The 15,846-nt window shown below is 43.3% G+C and overlaps 1 protein-coding gene across 1 annotated transcript in view; it reads right to left on the bottom strand.

The window, feature by feature from the left end:
- Nucleotides 1-560: 560 nt before the first annotated feature.
- The window catches only part of LOC124018030 (syndetin-like), a gene marked incomplete at its 5' end in the record, with an annotated part of 108,068 nt that continues 92,782 nt past the window's right edge, over nucleotides 561-15,846 (bottom strand). Inside the window, 3 exon segments of the mRNA XM_046333282.1 lie at nucleotides 561-2,305; nucleotides 2,705-2,894; nucleotides 6,958-7,079. Of these exon segments, the coding sequence (XP_046189238.1) occupies nucleotides 2,186-2,305; nucleotides 2,705-2,894; nucleotides 6,958-7,079 (432 nt within the window).

Genomic DNA, 15,846 nt, shown 5'->3' with positions numbered 1-15,846 from the left:
TATATTTTTAACCTTTATTTAACTAGGCAAGTCAGTTAAGATCAAATTCTTATTTACAATGACGGCCTACCCCGGCCAAACATGGCCGACGCTGGGCCAATTGTGCGCTGCCCTATGGGACTCCCAATCACAGCCGGTTGTGATACAGCCTGGATTTGAACCAGGGTGTCTCTAGTACTGAGATGCAGTGCCTTAGACCGCTGTGTTACTCAGGAACCCAATGGTCATTGCAGCTAAAGGTGGCACAACCAGCTATTGCATGTAAGGGGGCAATTACTTTTTCACACAGGGGCATTGGGTGTTGCATAACGTGGTTTATTAAATAAATAAAATAAGTATATATTTTATGGGTTATTTGTTCACTCAGATTTCCTTTATCTAATATTAGGTTTAAGATCTGATCACATTCAAGGTCAAAAATATGCAAAAACAGATCACATCAGAAAGGGAGCAAATACTTATTTTCACAGCACTGTTTCCATCCATCCATCCATCCATCCATCCATCCATCCATCCATCCGTCTGTAGAACAAGGAGGAGTCAGACAAAGTGAGCAAGGCTGGGTTTAAATGTTAGTGTATTTATTGTGTTACTGTATAATCATCTTACTTTAGTCTACAGCGCCAACATTTAACGATTTATTTTCATAATAGTGCCATGGAGTTTTATAATATGTAGTCTAATTGTGTCTTTTTAAATATTCTTTTACAGTTGACAACAAGATACAGGGTACCGCCAGCAAACAGATGATAGAACACTTCCAGTACTTATCATATAGAAATCATCCTGAATCCAAATTGACAATAAATAAAAATGACATTTTACACATTAACATTTACAGCATTATTTTGGGATAGTTATGCATGAAAACATAATGGAATCAGTTGCGATATCAAAAACGTATATTTTTACAGATACAGTCACAATGATGGACGCTGTTTGTTTGGACAATAAAAACCCTTTTACATATATGACTTGGAAAGAAACGAGTGCAGGACGTGCAAGATATCATCTAAACCCACATTAGACCTAGTGCATCATCTATAACTAACCATTCAATATGTTCAGAATCAACATTAGATCAGGATAAATCATTTATGGACGTAACAAAGCACAGGTAGTTATAGTCCTGGACGAACAAGCTCCAAGGTTCCCTTAGGTACAGCTCTAGGATCAGCTTCCCCTCCCCCCAATCCTACCTTTACCATTAGTGGTGGAGATGCAAAACTGACCCTAGATCAGTGTCTATGGCGCGTTCACCCTACACTACTGGAACAACAGAACAAACATAGTGCCGTCATCCTCATTAATGGATACTTGAAGGGCACTAGAGACTGGATGTCTCCATAGGCGTAACCCTAAAGGAAACTATTTCATCAAACATCCCATGATTTTTCACAAACTGTGTTTCTGCATTACATGTGATACCAGGAAAAATGAACTTTTCCTGGATTTAAATGGAAAATGGAACGTTTTTTCAACTCAGCGCTATTTCAGTCGCTTAATAGTGATACAAGTCAAAAAGAAAATATTAAATGATTCAGTTTTTCTCCAGGGCCGGCGTTGCTCCTGAGCGGTTTACAGACGGGCAGAAAGAACTACATTATGCTATAGACATACAGTAGGAGAAAAAGATAACTGTCTGCCAGTCGATTCAGACGTCATGGAGTATCATTCAGCATTTCAAGTCATTTATCGTAAAAACAAGACTCCTTCCTCATATACATGTATACTGTATTCACGATGAACAGGAAAACGGAGCATCTCCATGGAAACCTAGAAAACGCAGCGGAACTGTAAGCATATAGGACATCAAAATGAGGGACATACACAAGAGTAGCATATATGTTCTGACTAAGTGTAAATAACTGTAACATTCCTGTATGAGCGTGTTTGTTAGCAGAAGTTCTTGTTTCATTGTTTCTTTTCTGTTCCGGGTGGGTTTTTGAGCATTCTAGGGTTGCAAAATTCTAGTAACGTTTTAAAAATTCCCAGGTTTTCCAGAAATCCATTAGGAAAATTCCTAAAATCAGGACTAATAAAGATATATCGGCAATCGTCCAAAGAGGATTTCTGAAAACCCTGGGTATTTTGGGAAAGTTACTGGGATTGCACAACCCTAGGGCATTCTAAAACCGCCACAGGTTTAGGAGCCACCTTAAATACAATAACCACGTCTGTCTGTCTATCTCTTTGGTCTGTCGATGTCGTCGATAGCCGCCAGGAGTTTCTGCCGGGCCTTCTTGTTGATGTGAGAGCCCAGACACACGTTCACCAGGTTGGCCAGCTGCTTCATGGAGTACTCCTGGTGGGACAGACAGATGGACACACATTATGGCCAGACAGCATGTAGTCCCAGACAGCATTTAGTCCCAGACAGCATTTAGTCCCAGACAGCATTTAGTCCCAGACAGCATTTAGTCCCAGACAGCATTTAGTCCCAGACAGCATTTAGTTTGACCTCACAGCTTGCTTCACATGACTGAGGAGAAAGAGTCTGCCTATTGTAACAACTGGCTAATTTGACTGTGGTTAACTATTACGTTTTCACTGCACACGTTTTGGATACCAGCGATGCCATAGGCAAGCACATCATAAGATTTGTGCTACACATTGCTGGTAAACAGGTTGAGCTACCCCAGTAGAAATCACATTAGCACATTGAACAGACTGAGTGAATAATTATCATTATACTGTTCCTCACCCTGTGGTTCTTGATGAACTGCTCCATGTCATTCTCAGTCAGGTAGTAGGCTTTGATGTAGGTCTCCACAAAGTCCTTGTCAGGGATGGGCCTCATGTCCGTCAGCTTCTCAAGCTTCATCAGGAACTGCTGGAAGTCCAGCTGCATCAGGGCCCGCCCTTCGTTACTGCACTTCTTCACGTTACCATAGCTACAGGGCAGAACAGGAGAGAAGTTGACTTTGATGACTCCTGTATTATTTCTGTCGGACAGTAGTTCAGAATTCGTTTAGTTTTTGTTGACAGGAGTTCAGAATCCAGAGCAAATCTAAAAACATGGGATTTGTATTCTTAGTGCCCAAGGCACATGAACGGAGAACTAAAATGTCAAACAGAAAATCTGATATCGACAGAGAGCAAATAAGCCAAAAGGGTTCAATCTGAATTCTGCTCAGACAGTTTTCTTCAAAGCATATTTTGTCACAGACAGTTCAAGGGTTCTCAGTTTTAGTCCAAAAAAAGGTCAATAAGTAACATTTTTATATTCATATACCTTACAAACTTTATCTTCGCAGTGTGTGGGGGTCTGGATTTGAGAATGGAAGTGTTTGTAGCAGAACCACATCCATCAGATCAGTGGCTGCTGACATCCATGTTTGATCTGGTCTTGACAGAGGCGTAAATGCTTTCTGGGAAAGAGACATACTACCAGAGAGACCTCTCCTCATGTCTCCCTGTGAAGGAACTCCACAGGTCTAATACTGATACATAGGCCATGTCTATGACTAATGTGTGAAGGAACTCCACAGGTCTAATACTGATACACAGGCCATGTCTATGATGATGTCTGAAGGAACTCCACAGGTCTAATACTGATACACAGGCCATGTCTATGACGATGTGTGAAGGAACTCCACAGGTCTAATACTGATACACAGGCCATGTCTATGACGATGTGTGAAGGAACTCCACAGGTCTAATACTGATACACAGGCCATGTCTATGACGATGTGTGAAGGAACTCCACAGGTCTAATACTGATACACAGGCCATGTCTATGACGATGTGTCAAGCAGAGAATGAAGAGGACCCTGTACAGTTCATTACATGTTAGTTGTACACCATTGGGCATCTTTCCCAAAACCATAACCGTGGCTTTCCTGTACTGTGATTCCTTTTCAAAACCTGACTAACACTTGCCCTGGACATAAAACGTAAAACCCTAACTAACCCTAGCCGTAGAACATTAAACCCTAACTAACCCTAGCCGTAGAACATTAAACCCTAACTAACCCTAGCCTTAGAACATTAAACCCTAACTAACCCTAGCCCTGGGTTTAGAACTTAAAACCATAACTAACCCTAGCCCCGGGTTTAGAACTTAAAACCCTAACTAACCCTAGCCCTGAATTTTGAATGTAAAACCCTAACTAACCCTAGCCCTGGATATAGAACTTAAAACCCTAACTAACCCTAGCCCCGTTCTTCTCCAGTCTAAACTTCCAAACGTAGGCCGTGTTTACACATGCAGCCCAATTCTAATCTTTTTTTTTCACTAATTGGTCTTTAGTCTAATCAGATGTGCACTGAAAAAGTTCTGATGTGAAAAGATCTAAAAAAACAACTACTGTCAAAAAGATCAGAATTGGGCTGCCTTAAAGTCCAGCTCAGCACAATCAACCTGGATGCAAAAAACACACTACCCAGTTCCCTACCAGTCCCCCACTATGTAACACTCTCATAGGAGGATGTGCTTGTCCCTCGTCTTTTTCCCACTTCATCACAAGATGGTCAGAGACGTTATGACATCTTTTTATTTCCCCACCTCGCCCCCATTAATGCCATGTGTCTCTGTCCCAAAGAGGATGTCTCACCTGGCTGTATAAAACCCTGCCTACGGGTACATCTACTTCACTTGCACACACGCATGGTCACGCACACACAACATAAATAATACATTGGACAGAGAAAGCGGGTACAAGTGCTGATTTCAGGAAAAAATGCTTTAGTCCTTTTCAGGCCCCAAACCTTTGACTGACTTGCAAGGGAGATGGTTGTTATGGGAGCCATTTAGAATGTGTCAAGTGTTTAGAGGGGACTCATGCCAGCCTTGTGTCAGACATGTTCCCTGTGGGGTCTCTATAACAGAACATATAACAGTCCTGGGATGGAGTGTTGGGGAGGAGGAGGCACAAAGAGTCAGCTTGTTGCTACCATATGGAAAGGATGACAGGAGTTGTCTCAGGAGAATGAGAGAAAGCTGGAGAAAAGCTAGGAACGCTCAATTCTCCCGTGCTTATCTAGTAGGCAATCTGCGTGTTTCTTTGCGGCACTCAAACATTTAGTTTTGTGTTTATTTATGACAAGCAGATGTTCCAACAAGAGGATGTTCAACGCCCGAGAAGAAAAAGAGGAGGGGGAGTGAAGAAGAGAAAAGCAGCTCGTGGTCGTGTCTTACTGCAGGAGAGGACAGGGGCTCCAAGCCTGCCTTATTTAATAACTCATCTGAGGTATTTGGCATATGACACGCGAACAGGGCTCATATTTACGAGTGTACCCCAGGAGGAGAGAACAGGGCCATCAACCAAAAAGGCAAAAGATGTCAAAATAAGAGATGAACGAGGTAGCAAAAATTTCCACACCTCTCCAATCCACCGGCAGTAAATCCACAGGTGCATATTAGCATGTCCCTGAGTGATGAACTATCACTATAACCACATCATTGAATGAGCAGTAGGTTTGTGTTCACACATTTTCTTTTTCCTGCCGTGCTTATCATAAGATATTTGCTGGCATTACAACTAGTCAGCAGCTTTTTGCTGCTCATAAAAAATTACAATAAAATAAAAAAGTCTAATAAAGTTTTTACTTTTAAAATACACTATCACGTAAACTATATATGGATACAGAGAGCCATATTGACAACTTTACGGGAATAATATGAATGATAAGGCACCACTCAGCCCCTCAATGAACGAAAAGGCACCCACTCAGCCCCTCAATGAACGAAAAGGCACCCACCCAGCCCCTCAATGTACGATAAGGCACCCACCCAGCCCCTCAATGAACGATAAGGCACCCACCCAGCCCCTCAATGAACGATAAGGCACCCACGCAGCCCCTCAATGAACAATAAGGCACCACTCAGCCCCTCAATGAACAATAAGGCACCACTCAGCCCCTCAATGAACAATAAGGCACCACTCAGCCCCTCAATGAACAATAAGGCACCACTCAGCCCCTCAATGAACAATAAGGCACCACTCAGCCCCAATGAACAATAAGGCACCACTCAATGAACAATAAGGCACCACTCAGCCCCTCAATGAACAATAAGGCACCACTCAGCCCCTCAATGAACAATAAGGCACCACTCAGCCCCTCAATGAACAATAAGGCACCACTCAGCCCCTCAATGAACAATAAGGCACCACTCAGCCCCTCAATGAACAATAAGGCACCACTCAGCCCCTCAATGAACAATAAGGCACCACCAGCCCCTCAATGAACGATAAGGCACCCACCCAGCCCCTCAATGAACGATAAGGCACCCACCCAGCCCCTCAATGAACAATAAGGCACCCACCCAGCCCTTCAATGAACGATAAGGCACCCACTCAGCCCCTCAATGAACAATAAGGCACCCACCCAGCCCCTCAATGAACGATAAGGCACCACCCAGCCCCTCAATGAACGAAAAGGCACCACTCATCCCCTCAATGAACAATAAGGCACCACTCAGCCCCTCAATGAACAATAAGGCACCACTTAGCCCCTCAATGAACAATAAGGCACCACTCAGCCCCTCAATGAACAATAAGGCACCACTCAGCCCCTCAATGAACAATAAGGCACCCACCCAGCCCCTCAATGAACGATAAGGCACCACCCAGCCCCTCAATGAACGAAAAGGCACCACCCATCCCCTCAATGAACAATAAGGCACCACTCAGCCCCTCAATGAACAATAAGGCACCACTCAGCCCCTCAAAGAACAATAAGGCACACACCCAGCCCCCCAATGAACGAAAAGGCACCACTCAGCCCCTCAATGAACGATGAGGCACCACTCAGCCCCTCAATGAATGTTGCAATATATTTGCTGAAAAACATATAGAAACCAATAAAAGTATTTTGTAAATCAAAGTAAGCAGGTAGGAGTTGTTTCTCTATCTTCTGAAGCCTACTCACCTCTCCAATGCTATCTGCTGAAACATTCATATTTTTAACTACAAAATCAGCCCAAGTATTTTGTATATCAAGTAAACAATTCACCCTTCCACCAGCGTCCTGTTGGCCAGACGGATGCAGTGTTCCCACAGGACATTAGACACAGGCAGAGGGACCCGGACGTGTCTGGACACATCACCCAGCCTCTTGTTAAACTCTTCAAACTCCTGAGGAACAAAAACACATAACATTGGTTAGTTTTTTTATTCATGTTTTTAGTCCAGTGATACATATTTTATAAATACATTATTGGAGGTTTCAAGACTTCTCAAAATCCCAAAAGGGTCATGTTAGCTCTACAAATTAATTCAGCAGAGGTACACTACATCTCATTCCAAAATCCTGGGAATTAATATTGAGTTGGTCCCCCCCTTGGTGCTATAACAGCCTCCACTCTTCTGAGAAGGTTTTCCACTAGATGTTGGAACACTGCTGCGGGGGACTCCATTCAGCCACAAGAGCATTAATGAGGTTGGGCACTGATGTTGGGCGATTAGGCCTAGCTCGCAGTCGGCGTTCTAATTCATCCCAAAGGTGTTTGATGGGGTTGAGGTCGGGACTCTGCAGGCCAATCAAGTTCTTCCACACCGGTCCTCAACAAACCATTTCTGTATGGACCTCACTTTGTACACGGGGGCATTGTCATGTTGAAACAGGAATGGGCCTTCCCCAAACTGATGCCACAAAGTTGGAAGCACAGAATCGTCTAGAATGTCATTGTATGCTGCAGTGATCAGATCTCGCTTCACTGGAACTAAGGGGCCTAGCCCGTACCATGAAAAAAAGGCTCAGACCATTATTCCTCCTCTACCAACCTTTACAGATTTGTCCGTCAGACTGCCAGATGTTGAAGAGTGATTCATCACGCCAGAGAACGTGTTTCCACTGCTCCAGATTCCAAAATGTGCGAGCTTTACACCACTCCAGCCAACGCTTGGCATTGCGCCCGGTGATCTTATGCTTATGTGCGGCTGCTCGGCCATGGAAACCCATTTCATGAAGCTCCCAACGAACAGTTCTTGTGCTGACGTTGTTTCCAGAGGCAGTTTTGGAACTCGGAAGTGACTGTTGCAACCGAGGATAGACGATTCTTACACACTACGCACTTCAGCACTCTCGTTCTGTGAGCTTGTGTGGCCTACCACTTCGCAGCTGAGCCGTTCTTTCTCCTAGACGTTTCCACTTCACAATAACAGCACTTGACCTGGGCAGCTCTAGAAGGCAAAAATTTGAACAGACTTGATGCAAAGGTGGCATCCTATGACGGTGCCATGTTGAAAGTCACAGAGCTCTTCAGTAAGTCCATTCTACGGCCAATGTTTGTCTATGGAGATTGCATGGTGGTGTGCTCGATTTTATACACCTGTCAGCAATGGGTGTGGCTGAAATGTATTTTGTGTGTGGATGAGCTAAGGGCCAGTTCAAAAAATTCTACTGTAGAGCTGGTGAATAACGTTGGTCGACATGCGTTCTCATTAACACAGCAGAGCAGACATCCATGTAACCTTTCAGCCCTCACATTCTCCCCCTGCCCCACATATGTCCCAGCAACTCTTGCCATACAAGATGGCTGCCGGCCACACTCCATTCCAACATGAGCAGCGGAGACATCAGGACTTGTTGATTCAGCTGGTCAGGCCCTTTTCTCTTTTCTTTCATTTCACCCCAAAAAGAGACAAGATGATTATTAGACAAAGATGGATCGCTCCGATGTTCTCCCCACGCCAAAACCTACATACATCACTGTGTTCTTACACCTTGTTTGTTGTCGAGTCAAACGTACAGACTAGGAAGTCAGAAAAAGGCCAGCAATCTTTCAAAACATTTTCCTCATTCACTTCACTGTGCCAGATGCCTTCTCAATTTGGGTGACTGATTCACTGTGCACCTAAATCAAACCCAGCAAAATGCAGAGCACAGGAGAGAGGTTGTGCACACTAAGGTATTGCATCTGAGTGTTATAATTTCCAAGAATAAATCAAATTTCCTGTCAAACCTAAAAATACGTTTTCTCCCTCATTATGTTGACAGCTTGAAAGTAATGAATGATTGTCAAATGTCTTCTCAAACAAAAATGTTGTGCCATCACATTTGAATAACCTGGTTGGTAAATGAGACAATGTCAGTGCCTGTGCAACAATTGCCAATAGAATGCAAATATAAGCCAATTTTGGACGCTAATATTCAACAGAAACTCATGAACACAACATTCTACACGATACATCATCTCCTATACAATACAACCCTGTATCAATAACCTGTCAAATCATAACCCATACTGAACAACGTCTATCTCAGAAATATATTGGATGACCAGACGTTTGAACCTGACACTTATTCTCTTGAAATAAAAATATTAACGCTTTCCTCCCTAATATCTTGTTGAAATATCTGTCACACACCTTTATTTTTACTCAGGTCTACTGCGATCCTTGACATGGCGAACACATTTAAATCAAGCCAATGAGGCAGACTATATCGTCTCACTATTTGGCTTAAACAAAATGAGATTGGCTTAGAGCGGCTTAATAATGCTTCCAAAGAGCAGTCTTCCAGACAGCCGACCCACGGATCCAGAAAGGTGAGCCTGAGTAAAAACTCCCAAGAATTGGCGGCGGTGAGGTGGTTTGCTCGGAACGGTTCAGGATTTAAAGCTATGGCTGCTCAGGCAGACATGCTCATGCATATTTGAGGGATTTTCTTGGCTTCAGGCTCGCAAATAAGGGCCATGATCACAATTCCACTGTAAAACACCCATCTGTTCCTCAACACTAGATCCCTTTCTCTCCATATGCTCCGGCTCCATGCTAATCCTGCCACGCAATGGGACGCGTCTCCATGCAAATTGCATGATGGGATAAGCGTAATGCATGAATACTCAATTGATACTCATTTGAGAGAAACCTTTAAGCCTGAAGATAGATACAGTAAGGGATGAAGAGGCTCACCTTTCCTTAACAAACCTCAAACTTAGCTTCCCCAATCTGCATTACACTCCCCAAATCTTTTTCTTGTTTGAATTTTTCAAACACTAGCTTGCAAATAATTTATATCGAAAGACCTCTCAAAGTGACTCAGAGAAAAAGAGGAAACCTAAGACAAAGATCTTGACATGTTGAAAGAGATGGAAAGTTGTCGAGGACGTTGTGCTTCCCAGAGTCACAGGAAAAATGTGTTAAAAAAATGACCTCCCCGCACGTCAAATACATTTCCAATAGGCAATCTGAAAAGACATAGCATCTTGGTCCTAACCTTCTTGCAGAATAAATCGCCAAATACACTCCAAAAGAATTTGGGGTATTTTTCTTCCTGTAGTGTATTTAAAATGTTCACAGGGAGAAGGACAGAGATAGCTGTGTGGGTCGTTTGGTGACTAGCTGACTTCCCATGAGGTACTATATGTGTACTCTACTGTGGGACCCAGGAGAACATCACTAAATATGAAATACTCTGGTACAGATATACAGCTGTCCAACCGGGCAACCTGCCCGTATACTGCTTGCAACAGTTGAAGTCTGAAGTTTAGATACACTTCGGTTGGAGTCATTAAAACTTGTTTTTCAACCACTTCACAAAATTCTTGTTAACAAACTATAGTTTTGGCCAGTCGGTTAGGATATCTACTTTGTGCATGACACAAGACATTTTTCCAACAATTGTTAACAGACAGATTATTTCACTTATAATCCACTGTGTCACTGCTGGTCAGAAGTTTACATACACTAAGTTGACTGTGCTTTTAAACAGCTTGGAAAATTCCAGAAAATGATGTCATGGCTTTAGAAGCTTCTGATAGGCTAATTGACATAATTTGAGTCAATTGGAGGTGTAACTGTAGATGTATTTCAAGGCCTACCTTTAAACTCAGTGCCTCTTTGCTTGACATCATGGGAAAATCAAAAGAAACCAGTCAAGACCTCAGAAAAAATTGTAGACCTCCACAAGTCTGGTTCATCATTGGGAGCAATTTCCAAACACCTGAAGATACCACGTTCATCTGTACAAACAATAGTACGCAAGTATAAACACCATGGGACCACGCAGCCGTCATACCGCTCAGGAAGGAGACATGTTCTGTCTCCTAGAGATGAACCTACTTTGGTGCGAAAAGAGCAAATCAATCCCAGAACAACAGCAAAGGACCATGTGAAGATGCTGGAGTAAACTATATCAACAGTGATACGAGTCCTATATCGACATAACCTGAAAGGCCGCTCAGCATGGAAGAAGCCATTGCTCCAAAACAGCCATAAAAAAGCCAGACTATGGTTTGTCACTGCACATGGGGGCAAAGATCGTACATTTTGGAGAAATGTCCTCTGGTCTAATGAAACAAAAATAGAATTGTTTGGCTAAAACGACCAGTGTTATGTTTGGAGGAAAAAGGAGGCGGCTTGCAAGCCGAAGAACACCATTCCAACTGTGAAGCACGAGGGTGGCAGCATCATGTTGTGGGGGTGCTTTGCTGCAGGAGGGACTGGTGCACTTCACAAAATAGATGGCAACATGAAGCAGGAAAATTATGTGGATATTTTAAGCAATATCTCAAGATATCAGTCAGGAAGTTAAATCTTGGTCGCAAATGGGTCTTTCCAGTTAGCTGGTGTAACTGAGGAATGGGAAAATTCACCCAACTTATTGTGGGAAGCTTGTGGAAGGCTACCCTTGTATAAAACAAAGTATTGAGATGAACTTTTATTATTGACCAAATACTTATTTTCCACCATAATTTGCAAATAAATTCATTAAAAATCCTACAATGTGATTTTCTGAATTTAAAAATGTTTTTTTGTCTCTCATAGTTGAAGTGTACCTATGAGGAAAATTACAGGCCTCTCATCTTTTTAAGTGGGAGAACTTGCATACTTTTCCCCCACTGTATGTATATGTGTGTACACACACACACACACACACACACACACACACACACACACACACACACACACACACACACACACACACACACACACACACACACACACACACACACACACACACACACACACACACACACACACACACACACACACACACACACACACACACACACAGGGGCAAAAAGTATTTAGTCAGCCACCAATTGTGCAAGTATTGCTGGTTGAGAGAATACCAATTGAGCAAATATATATATACACACAATTATATATTGGGGAACAGAGTTTGGGAACATTGTCAGAGCAGAAGGAAGCAAGTTTTCTTCCAGGACAACCTTGTACGTGGCTTGATTCATGCGTCCTTCACAAAGACAAATCTGCCCGGTTCCAGCCTTGCTGAAGCACCCCCAGATCATCACCGATCCTCCACCAAATTTCACAGTGGGTGTGAGACACTGTGGTTTGTTGGCCTCTCCAGGTCTCGTACCCACTGTGAAATTTGGTGGAGGATCGGTGATGATTTGGAGGTGCTTCAGTGTGACCAGCAAAGCACCCCCACACCATAACACCCCCTCCTCCATGCTTTACGGTGAGAAATACACATGCAGAGATAATCTGTTCACTCACACAGCGTCTCACACGGCTGTTGGAACCAAAAATCTCCAATTTGGACTCCAGACCAAAAGGACAAACTTCCACTGGTCTAATGTCCACTGCTCGTGTTTCTTGGCCCAAGCAAGTTTCTTCTTCTTCTTAGTTTCCTTTAGTAGTGGTTTCTTTGCAGCAATTCGACCATGAAAGCCTGATTCACACAGTCTCCACTGAACAGTTGATGTTGAGGTGTGTCTGTTACTTGAATTCTGTGAAGCATTTACTTTGGCTGCAATTTCCACGGCTGATACCTAAATCTAATGAACTTATCCTCTGCAGCAGAGGCAACTCTGGGTCTTCCTTTCCTGTGGTGGTCCTCATGAGAGCCAGTGTCATCATAGCGCATGATGGTTATTGCGACTGCAAAAAGTTATTGAAATGTTCCGTATGGACTGACCTTCATGTCTTAAAGTAATGTAATTCTCTTTACTTATTTCTCTTGCCATAATATGGACTTGGTCTTTTACCAAATAGGGCTATCTTCTGTATACCCCGCTACCTTGTCACAACACAATGTATTGGCTCAAATGCATTATTAAGGAAAGAAATTCCACAAATTAACTTTAATTAGGCACAGCTGTTAATTGAAATGCATTCCAGGTGACTACCTGAATGCAAAGATTGTATAAAGCTGTCATCAAGGCAAAGGGTGGCTATTTGAAGAATCTCAAATATAAAATATATTTAGATTTCTGGGGGTTGACTATATGATTCAATGTGTGTTATTTCATAGTTTTGATGTCTTCACTATTATTCTACAGAAAAATAGAAAATAGTAGAAATAAAGAAAATTAATGAGTAGGTGCTCTAAAACTTTTGAAACGGTAGAGAGAGAGAGTGTGATATATGTATATATATATTGTGGGAAGCTGTGTATATGTGTATATATATATATATGGGCAAAAGAACAGAGATACTAAACAGAGGAACTCATATATATATATATCTTCATCTTTTATCTTTACTTGCCAGTCTGAGATATGGCTCTTTCTTTGCAACTCTGCCTAGAAGGCCAGCATCCTGGAGTCGCCTCTTCACTATTGACGTTGAGACTGGTGATTTGTGGGCACTATTTAATGAAGCTGCCAGTTGAGGCGTCTGTTTCTCAAACTAGACACTAATGTACTTGCCCTCTTGCTCAGTTGTGCACCGGGGCTTCCCACTTCTCTTTCTATTCTGGTTGGAGACAGTTTGTGAAATAAACCATTACTAAAAGGACAACAATAATAAGAAGAGACTTGCTTGGGTCTAAGAAACACATGCAATGGACATTAGACCAGAAGAAATCTGTTCTTTGGTTTTTGGACCCAACCTCTGTCTTTGTAAGACGCAGAGTAGGTGTGATAGTGTAGGGGTGTTTTGCTGGTGACACTGTCTGTGAATTATTTTGAATTTAAGGCACACTTAACCAGCATGGCTACAACACCATTCTACAGCGATACGCCATGCCATCTGGTTTGCCCTTAGTGGGGCTATAATTTATTTTTCAACAGCACAATGACCCAACACACCTTCAGGCTGTGTAAGGGCTATTTGACCAAGAAGGAGAGTGATGGAGTGCTGCATCAGATGACCTGGCTTCCACAATCACACGACCTCAATCCAATTGAGATGGTTTGGGATAAGTTGGACAGCAGAGTGAAAGAAAAGCAGCCAACAAGTGCTCAGTATATGTGGGAACTCCTACAAGACGGTTGCAAAAGCATTCCAGGCAAAGCTGGTTGAGAGAATGCCAAGAGTGTGCAAAGATGTCATCAAGGCAAAGGGTGGCTACTTTGAAGAATCTAAAATATATTTGGATTTGTTTAACACTTTTTTGGTTACTACATGATTCAATATATGTTATTTCATAGTTTTGATGTCTTCACTATTATTCTACAATGCAGAAAAATAGTCAAATTAAAGAAAACCCTTGAATGAGTAGGTGTGTCCAAACCTACTGTATATATATACATATACACTGCTCAGAAAAATAAAGGGAACACTAAAATAAACATCCTAGATCTGAATGAATGAAATATTCTTATTAAATTCTTTACATAGTTGAATGTGCTGACAACAAAATCACACAAAAATTATCAATGGAAATCAAATTTATCAACCCATGGAGGTCTGGATTTGGAGTCACACTCAAAATTAAAGTGGAAAACTACACTACAGGCTGATCCAACTTTGATGGAATGTCCTTAAAACAAGTCAAAATGAGGCTCAGTAGTGTGTGTGGCCTCCACGTGCATGTATGACCTCCCTACAATGCCTGGGCATGCTCCTGATGAGGTGGCGGATGGTCTCCTGAGGGATCTCCTCCCATACCTGGACGAAAGCATCCGCCAACTCCTGGACAGTCTGTGGTGCAACGTGGCGTTGGTGGATGGAGCGAGACATGATGTCCCAGATGTGCTCAATTGGATTCAGGTCTGGGGAACGGGCGGGCCAGTCCATAACATCAATGCCTTCCTTTTGCAGGAACTGCTGACACACTCCAGCCACATGAGGTCTAGCATTGTCTTGCATTAGGAGGAACCCAGGGCCAACAGCACCAGCATATGGTCTCACAAAGGGTCTGAAGATCTCATTTCGGTACCTAATGGCAGTCAGGCTACCTCTGGCAAGCACATGGAGGGCTGTGCGGTCCCCCCAAAGAAATGCCACCCCACACCATGACTGACCCACCGCCAAACCGGTCATGCTGGAGGATGTTGCAGGCAGCAGAACGTTCTCCACGGTGTCTCCAGACTCTGTCACATGTGCTCAGTGTGAACACCTGTGAAGAGCACAGGGCGCCAGTGGCGAAATTGCCAATCTTGGTGTTCTCTGGCAAATGCCAAACGCCCTGCACGGTGTTGGGCTGTCAGCACAACCCCCACCTGTGGACGTCGGGCCCTCATACCACCCTCATGGAGTCTGTTTCTGACCGTTTGAGAAGACACATGCACACTTGTGGCCTGCTAGAGGTCATTTTGCAGGGCTATGGCAGTGCTCCTCCTGCTCCTCATTGCACAAAGGCGGAGGTAGCGGTCCTGCTGCTGGGTTGATGCCCTCCTGCGGCCTCCTCCACGTCTCCTGATGTACTGGCCTGTCTCCTGGTAGCGGCTCCATGCACTGGACACTACGCTGACAGACACAGCTCGCATTGATGTTCCATCCTGGATGAGCTGCACTACCTGAGCCACTTGTGTGGGTTGTAGACTCTGTCTCATGTTACCACTAGAGTGAAAGCAGCACCAGCATTCAAAAGTGACCAAAACATCAGCCAGGAAGCATAGGAAATGAGAAGTGGTCTGTGGTCACCACCTGCAGAACCACTCCTTTATTGGGGGTGTCTTGCTAATTGCCTATAATTTCCACCTGTTGTCTATTCCATTTGCACAACAGCATGTGACATTTATTGTCAATCAGTGTTGCTTCC

Source organism: Oncorhynchus gorbuscha, unplaced genomic scaffold (genome assembly GCF_021184085.1).
Source record: "Oncorhynchus gorbuscha isolate QuinsamMale2020 ecotype Even-year unplaced genomic scaffold, OgorEven_v1.0 Un_scaffold_38:::fragment_2:::debris, whole genome shotgun sequence".
NCBI classification, from domain to species: domain Eukaryota; kingdom Metazoa; phylum Chordata; class Actinopteri; order Salmoniformes; family Salmonidae; genus Oncorhynchus; species Oncorhynchus gorbuscha.
This window is presented reverse-complemented; position numbering and strand designations above follow the sequence as displayed.